Raw genomic sequence first — 8544 nt, forward strand, 5'->3', positions numbered from 1 at the left:
TTACCTTGACGAACCGGTGCCCCGCACATTGACTCTATACCGGTACCCCTGGTATATAGCCTCACAATTGTTATTTTACTGCTGCTGTTAAATGATTTGTTACTTTTATTTTAAATTTTTTCCCTATCTATTTTTTAGTTAATTAACATGTTTTTCTTAAGGGCTTATAAGTAAGCGTTTCACTGTAATGTCTACACCTGTTGTATTCGGCGCATGTGACAAATACCATTTGGATAGGTTTCAAATGTATCAAGAAATAATCATACTTATATGCCTAGCAATCAACAAATGTACGTTGTTTAAAGCACACGTCTACAAGCCCCAGTCACCAATGACAGCTCCAAAAAGCTGGTGAACAACATGTGAACGAGAAACTTGTAGAATCATGACTCTGTCAAGATTTCAGTCCATCGTTGGCCGTTAGGGGGTCCTGTGTGTTCTAAGGATTACTGACTCAAATTAACAAAATTAGTCATAGGATTCATTATTTTAAATGAACAAGACAAAAAAAATCTAGGTCCATTTGAAGAGCACTACTTCTCATTGATAAAATAATACAACTGAACAGATTAACAGCAATGATTTTGACTCTAACAGGTTGCCAAAAACAAATATATATCTTAAAGCCACGCCCCTACTAAGCCACACCTAAACTCCAGGGTTCCGCCAATAACCCATTGCTACATTGAACCATTAAAAGGTTCCTCAAAAACCCCTCAACTAACCAAAGGTGCAAACATGAACCATTGACTAGCAATGGTTCCTTGAGGACCTCCATGGGTTCCTTGAGGATCTCCAGGTTTCCTCGAGTCACCACTAATTCTCTCTTAGGCTGATCCAGAGAGACTCATCCATGCTTTTATTACAAGCAGGCTTGACTACTGTAATGCTCTCCTAGCTGGTCTACCCACGAAAGCCATTAGTCAACTGCAAAACATACAGAATGCTGCAGCACGGGTACTGACCAAGACCAGAAGGAGAGCACATATTACACCGGTTTTAATGTCTCTGCACTGGCTGCCTGAGTTTTAGAATGATGCTTCTATTGGTTTTTAAATCAATCCATGATTGTGCTCCCCAATACATGTCAGACATGCTTTTAAGTTATGTACCCAGTAGGTCCCTCAGGTCTTCTGGCACTGGCCTTTTAACTATCCCAAAGTCAAGGACCAAGAGGCATGGAGAGACAGGCTTTAGTTACTATGCCCCTGGAATAGCCTTCTAGAGAACCTGAGGGGGGCAGAAACTGTGGACATATTTAAAAGAGATCTTGAAACACACATTTTTAGCTTTGTTTTTCCTTCATTCAGTTTGCGTTATTATTTTTGTTTTATATCCATTTGTTTGTTGTGTAGTAAATATTTCAGTTTTTATTGTCAAAGTTTTTTGTTGTTGTTTTTCTTTCTGTAAAGCACATTGCTTGCATTCCATGTCTGAAATGTGCTATATAATGAAGCTGGATTTGATTTGAAGAGTGTAAAGTACCAGAAACGATTCTGCTATTCTTACAAGCCCAATAACCCGTATTTGGCACTATATAGAACCATTTGTTTTTAGTGTGTCCCGATAGGAAGGAAGAATAGGAAGGGGAAGGGTTAATTTGCGGCTCTGGAAACCTGATGCTAATTAAGTCTTTGGAATGTCACATACTAGCATTCTATTCCAGAAGCCTTCAGAGTGGGTCAGACATGGAGTGAGGGGAGCGATGCACGTTTCAAATTGTTTTCTTATCTTATTGACGACATTCAAAAAGGGCATCCACACCAAATACCAGAGCCACAGGTAATGTTCCCTATTGTTTTGTCTGTTGGAGTTTACTTTGTCATATTTGGATTTCAGGTAGCCTACTTTAACTGTTATAGTTAAACAAGAAAATACACACGGGGGAATCCAGACTAAACCAAATCTAATTTAATCAAATAAGGATATCTATCCAAAATGTGACATTTTTGCGCACTGGTGTGCTGAAATTTAAATCGTTTTCATTTTCTCCAGGGAGATAAACAAATGCAAAATGGCATTGTCCAGAACAGTGCTGTTGTTATTGGTGTACTCGTTATCACTACATGACACAGTAAGAGGTGTCGCAGAGATATGCCGGGGGACTCACTGCCACGGTGGCGAGACTGGGGATCCCAGACCGTGCGTCGGAGCCCAATGCCTGGGGGGTAGATCATCCAGACCACCGCGGCAATATAATCCAACAACACAGGGCAGATCGGGACAGGCAGTCCCCAGCCAGCACCATGTGTACCACAGCTCTCAGTCAAGAGGAGACACAACAGACACGTATGTTGTTCAACCACAGCGCGGTAGGCACATTGACAGCGTTAGAGAAAGCGCAAGGATGCAAACGTCTGAAGTTTTCGGTTCAGGGTGTACTGGAGCGGATTGCGTTACTCCTCAGAAACAACTCCACGCTTTTAACGACACCAGAGACTGCAAAGGAATCGAATGTAAATTACCACTAAGGATACGGCCAAAGCCCCGTCCAAAAGATTGTGTGGGAGAGGGCTGTCTGGCTGATGATGCCGCAGCTTCCAGCCAGCCTTTCCCTGTCCATATGCCGGACAGAGCTGCTCAGTTTCTGGGAGAATTTCCAGAGTTTGGATATCCTGCATCTGAACTTGGCAGTGCGCCTTTGGGAGTGCAGCTCACATGTGACATTAAACCAGGTTAGTATATACCCACACATCAATTGTAATATGAAATATATTATTAAAAGTGTTATAATGCCTTAAAATACTACACAGTAACAGAAAACTGTACATTATGGTCATTTGGGGTATTATAAACAGTCAAATACTCTAAAACATTTTACTGCATCATACTGTACATTATGGTGCATTGTGGGAAAATATTTTGGGCATAGCAAAACATTGAGGTATTTCGTATGGTACTGTCATTCCACCCCACAGAATATAATACCATACCATATCTTTGGTGCGCTAATAACCGTTTGACCACTAGTGGGTGCATGGTATTGTTGTTTTTGGTTCATTAACATATTTTGAGGGTTGGGCTTGTAGTAGGCTATATTTGTAGCACCCTTGAGTGAGAATGCTGTACTCTGTGGTTATAGTGCCCCATCAATTTGGATGGGCAGCAACTATTAAACCTTTACCATGTCCTTTTGGTCTGTTTTGTAGTGATGGGAGTACAAAGCTTCCTGACGCATTGAGATTTTCCATCCAATTGTGTTGAAAATCAGTTCATCATTCAAGGCTTTGATCAACACAGTATACACTAGTGGCACCTGCTGGTCAAAATAATTTAGAGCTGCCAAATTACTATAGACGATGTCCCATAGCTTGAGCGTAGTGTAGCCTTTATCTTCTGCCAAATAAATACCAAACCAATTAGGTGGTTGTTCAGCAAAGCTTCAGACATCATTGATCACATGCTTCTGATGAAGTGATACAGTCATCGGCACACTGCTTCGCAATTTCAATGCATGCCTCGGAGCTCCAGCATTCAACGTAACATCACTACTGTTTTGCCCTGTAGTCGATGCCAGTTTGGAAGCCTTTGGTAAGACCTCTAGAAGTGCAAGTGATATAAATACCCAAATATGAATTAATGTACTATAATGTGTAAACACTTTACCTAGCAGCCAACATGCTTTTTACAGTATAATACAGTACATTGTTTGGTATTGTACTTCGTGTAATTACACAGTACTTGCTTTGATGCCGTATTTATATTACATTAGGTGTACTGTAATATGAAATACAGAGTTTTACTTGCCACGAGCTGCCTGTAATCTACTGTCAAATCCACAGTAACACCTTTACAGTGTAGGCTGTCTATTGAGAAGAATGTAATTGACAGACAAGGGAAGATACATAGTGTGTAAAAGGGGTTCCAACTCGTGCCAGATTGAACTCCGTGGATGTGTGCGTAATTTGGAACCCCTTTACACAATGCATATGCAAAATAAGCAAAGTAGTCTCATTCCAGAACAAGTGGTTTTCATCGCGATTATTTGTCTTGTAGGCTACATAGATTTTTGTTTAGAAATGACATGGAAATCACACAATATTCCTATAATTACTTTACATTTATTTGGGATTAATTTGACACGCAACATTAGGCATCATTGCTACCATCTTCTTGTGTTTGAGACCCAAGATTATACATGCATTGACTGCAGTCCAATTGAACTAGAAAAATGTTTGGCAGTCAAGAAAACTTCATGCTTTGATGTCTATAAAAAGCCTGCCTAGGAAACTTCCATTACTTGATGCTGGACTTTTAGATTTTGTGCCAAAGTAGTTTAACAATTTTTTTTAAAAGTATTTAATCTCAAAAAGTGATGTACTGTATGATCATAATTTCACAGTAGATTTAACTTAGCATTAACCACAATTTCAGTAATGATTTGCTGAACTGTTTTGAAGTCTAATCATCTTAGAGCACAGGAGCACATTATAAGTACTTGATTCCAGTTTAATAGCTAGCTATACATAGTCCCACATCCTATCTCTGACTACTCCACACGTTAAACCCTGCCCTATTCCATCTCACAGGGGAGAATGAGGTGCCTTCAGAGGATGCCCTCATCTTACACCTCCAACTGGCTAAGGGGCAGGAGAAGCTGGTAGAGGCCCTTCAGGCTCAGCAGACGATCATACGCGACCTGCAGCAAAAGCTAGCCGAACAGCAGGGGGCGCTGTTGGCCCAGCAGCGGGAGATCCTGGAGCAGCAGCGCCGCATGTACGAGCAGATGGACGTGGTCAAGGCACAGTATGGCCTGCTCTCTGACACTGTCAAACAGGTGTCCTTCCAAGGCCTCCAAGGGGAGCTCCAGAGCTACTTCGAGAGCCACCTGGCAGGCCTCCAGAGCCAGGCTCGGAGCCACCTGCAGAAGTCCTATGCCGTTCGCAAGGACATGCACATGGATGTAGATGCTAAGTTGATGGATGTGGTCGGGGAAGCCCACCTTCCGCACCCCCTGCTGGGGTGTGGCAACCCGTGTGGACCGGAGGATTACTGTGACTTCCAGAGGGAGCCGCCGCAGTGTGAGAAGTGTACCATGTGCCCACCGGGTTTCTTCCTGGTCTCCCAGTGCTCTCCCAATGCAGACAGAATATGCCAGGACAGAGACGAATGCCTTGAATTACCAAACCTATGTGGACAGGGAGTGAAGTGCCTTAACACTCCAGGTAAGGCTTATAACATTTCTAATTTGTAATTATACATGATATCCATCCTGGTTCCAGAAGTCCTTTTACTGAATAGTCAACTAAGAGTATCAAGCAATTTGGCACATGCTCATATTTCTGATCTCCTTCTCCCAACTCTTTGTTGTTGTTTGATGCTGAGCAGGAGGGTTCAGGTGCCTGGGCATGTCGGAAAGGGAGGCTGCTGCTGGAGTATGTGGCCATGACTACTTCTACAACCAGGAGCTTCCGGAGTGCCAGGCTTGTTCTGACTGCAATGGAGAACCCATTGCAATCCACTGTACAGCCACCAGTGATTCTGTCTGTGGACCCTTCACAGACAACCTGATGTCCCAGTCCTGGGGTGCCACCGTGACCTTGCCCCCAGCCATGGCCCCTGGCAGCCACATCTTCCCTGGCCTCCAGCTCAATGTCCAGAGCAAAGAAGTCAGCGACTTGCTGTCCAACCACGCCGGCCGGCTATCCTTCCAGCAGCACGGCTTGATGTGGCTGGACCATAACTTTGCCCTAAAGCACAATTGCAGGAACTTCCTCCAGGTGGGCATGCGGCTCAACAGCAGTCAAGAGGAGGAGGGCCACGACCTCAGTGGGGTCCGCATTGAGCAGCCAGACGGGAAGTACTTCCAGGGAGTTAGTGTTAGTGGCATCGCAGAGGTCGAGCCCAACCACATGCTGACTCTGTTCCTGAAGAGTCCCAACCAGCATTGCAACCAGAGCAAGGACCTTCATGTCTACGAACTCAACGGGCCTTCCTTCAGCATGCTCTGGCTGTCCCACGATACTGGAGCCGTGGCCATGACCGCACAGATGTCAATGTCAGCCCACTACCAGACCAACTACCGTCCAACCTTCCGCATCACCTCCGTCTCTGACCCTTACATGGTGGGGTTGACCCACGACAGCCGCGGGGTGCGCTTCACAGAGAGTGGCGTGGTTAAATTTGTCCTACAGCAAGCGCTGTACTCCATGGGCCACACCTGCATCCGAGAGGGCTTCTCTCTGGTGGCCTACGCCAACCGCAACGGGACCAACCAGGAATTGATGCAGGCATTCAAGTCGGGCGTCAACTACAGGGACACATCCATCACCCTTTCTGGGGCTGTCAGGGTGGATAGTGGGCACTCGCTTAGTTTCGAGATCCTATCCCCATCCCAGTGTAATATCCGCTACTTTGGAGACAGTACTGGGATCAGTATACTGAGCCTCATCTGGATCCCCTCAGCTGTCTCCTCTGCCCTGACTGCCACAGTGTCCAGGACAGGCCTTCCCTCTGGAGTCGTCCGCAACAAAGCCCTCCTCTTCCAGCAGGTTAGCCCAGAATCAGACCAAGTGCGCCTGGCCCATTCTGGGGAACCCAACGCCCAAAAGAACTTTGTCTTCTGGGGGGATGGGACAGCTAACGTGGCCCTCAACCTGAAGCTGATCCATTCGTGTAACGTGGTGAAGCTCACTCTGCACCGGCAGGGGGGCAGCGGGGAGGGTGGACAGGCTACACCCGTGTCCCAGCAGATTTCTGGGCACATGCCTGAGGGCAGCGAGTGGGCCAACGTGGGCCTGAGGGCCTCCTTCCAGGTCCAAAATGGTACAGCCATCTATGTGACACTGGACTGCGTACGTGGTCGTGTTAACCAGATCACCCACAAGGGAGGCACTAACATATCCATCCTCTGGGTGGCGTTGTGATCCAAAACGAGGACCTTTTTTGTTGTTGACTCTGTCACATTTTGTCAACACGTTTTAGAAACAAACATGGTTTCGCACAATTTCAAATTACAGAGCAAATTTGGAACCTCACTTAACGTCACAGGTGCTTCCAAGGTAGAGGAACTTTTTTGAAATGGAAGGTTGTGTTTTGTCTAATGTTAACATTTTTGTTATGTTAATGTTGTTTGTATCTTATGACTGATACTTTGTTGATTCATTGATTTTTTTTGGATGACAAGTACTGATGTTGCTCGAAGTACTTCGGCTGGTTGAGCAGTGACCAATTATTTTGTATGAAGTAAGCTGAATGATGTGTGTGTGTTTATAATGTTTGTTATGCTTTTTATTATAATATATCTTATTCCATCAATTTCCTGCACATGAATATGAAATGTTGCCTTTCAATGCGTGTGTATTAGAGTATTTTGATAAAAGAGCATTTAAATATTTTAAAATGTATTATATTTAACTTTCACCAAGCTGTTATTTTTATTTCATATTTTCAATAACTTATTCTGAATTTTATGTCACTTAAAATAATAGTAGAGTAACATTGGGAAAAAATGTATCGATATACTATTGGAAACAATACCTTACTTCATAAACAGAATTGTACTTCAACCTCTTTTGATAAAACAATCACAGTTGTGTCAATACTGTGCTTCTAGGATACATGTATGTCAAACAATAGAATTATGTTACAAATATTTATGTGACCATGGAACTACAGTATAAGTGTAGTATTCATTACATATACTTATGTAAATGGTGTAGGGAAAGTTTATCCTCAGATTATTATCATTTTTACATTTGATAATTCACACAAATCAGGTTTTATGTAGCAACAATCTGTTAACTGCATAATGTATGTTGTGATTTAGCCTCAATACTCTTGGCCCTGTGGAAGTGCTGCCTCTGCATAGCATTCTTAATTGCCTTTGTGCATGTTCTGTCCCCCAAACAATTAGACACAATGAAGTGTTTCAGCGATTTGGCAGCAAAGCGGTCGGTCACTGAAATACTTCTGCTTTATTTTCACTACGCTATGCAATGCTTGGTGATTTGTTTGACTTCACATGTATTGTAGAACAACAATGAGTGTATTCTTGTTTTTTTCAAAGCCAAATAAAAATTCACACATTTTGTAAGAGGTTGATTCTCCCTCTTGCTTTAAAAAAAAAAAATATGTACCAAAAAATCATGAGGGGGTCAGCATCTAGGTGTGATTTTTGGGATGAACTGAGATTGATTGAGATGTCATTCATGTAGAAAATGTATGTCCTGATATAGAGGCTTTGATAAAAATTTGAATGACGGCACACAGTCTCACCTCCACCATGTGACTGCATCACATGATATGATTCTTCAGTCTTTTCAACCATGACAGCTTTAAAACTAACCCCACCATCCTGACAACCATCATACATGAAATACTTAGTATTTTCCACAGCTTAAATAAACTTAACAGCCAGACATTACTCATGTCATGGAGTCCCAAACATATTGAACCTATTTGAAATCAACTTTTTAAGCAAGCTAGGTGTCCAAATTGCAGACAGAAATCATACAGTTGTACTAATTATTGTTCTTGAATCATTTTAGAATCAATCCATCATATTTAACACACAGGTAAACTATCCCTCTCCAGACATGACTA

At 43.0% G+C, this 8544-nt stretch overlaps 1 protein-coding gene across 1 annotated transcript; it reads left to right on the top strand.

Annotated features, from left to right (window-relative positions):
* The first annotated feature begins 1587 nt into the window (after window positions 1-1587).
* On the top strand, window positions 1588-8035 carry si:ch211-37e10.2. Its single transcript, XM_021562786.2, has 4 exons — window positions 1588-1782; window positions 1996-2675; window positions 4530-5165; window positions 5329-8035. The coding sequence occupies exons 1-4, from the start codon at window positions 1640-1642 to the stop codon at window positions 6864-6866; spliced, it is 2997 nt and encodes a 998-aa protein (XP_021418461.2). The 5' UTR covers window positions 1588-1639; the 3' UTR covers window positions 6867-8035.
* The last annotated feature ends 509 nt before the right edge of the window (window positions 8036-8544 follow it).

This window comes from Oncorhynchus mykiss, chromosome 15 (genome assembly GCF_013265735.2).
Source record: "Oncorhynchus mykiss isolate Arlee chromosome 15, USDA_OmykA_1.1, whole genome shotgun sequence".
NCBI classification, from domain to species: Eukaryota; Metazoa; Chordata; class Actinopteri; order Salmoniformes; family Salmonidae; genus Oncorhynchus; species Oncorhynchus mykiss.

What these genes read in the sequence shown, in the direction of transcription:
- si:ch211-37e10.2 (XM_021562786.2), top strand. Translation starts at nt 1,640, where the DNA reads ATGTCACATACTAGCATTCTATTCCAGAAGCCTTCAGAGTGGGTCAGA. An exon ending in ACCAAATACCAGAGCCACAG is followed by an intron (nt 1,783 to 1,995) that starts GTAATGTTCCCT and finishes CATTTTCTCCAG; the next exon opens with GGAGATAAACAAATGCAAAA. An exon ending in GAAGTGCCTTAACACTCCAG is followed by an intron (nt 5,166 to 5,328) that starts GTAAGGCTTATA and finishes GATGCTGAGCAG; the next exon opens with GAGGGTTCAGGTGCCTGGGC.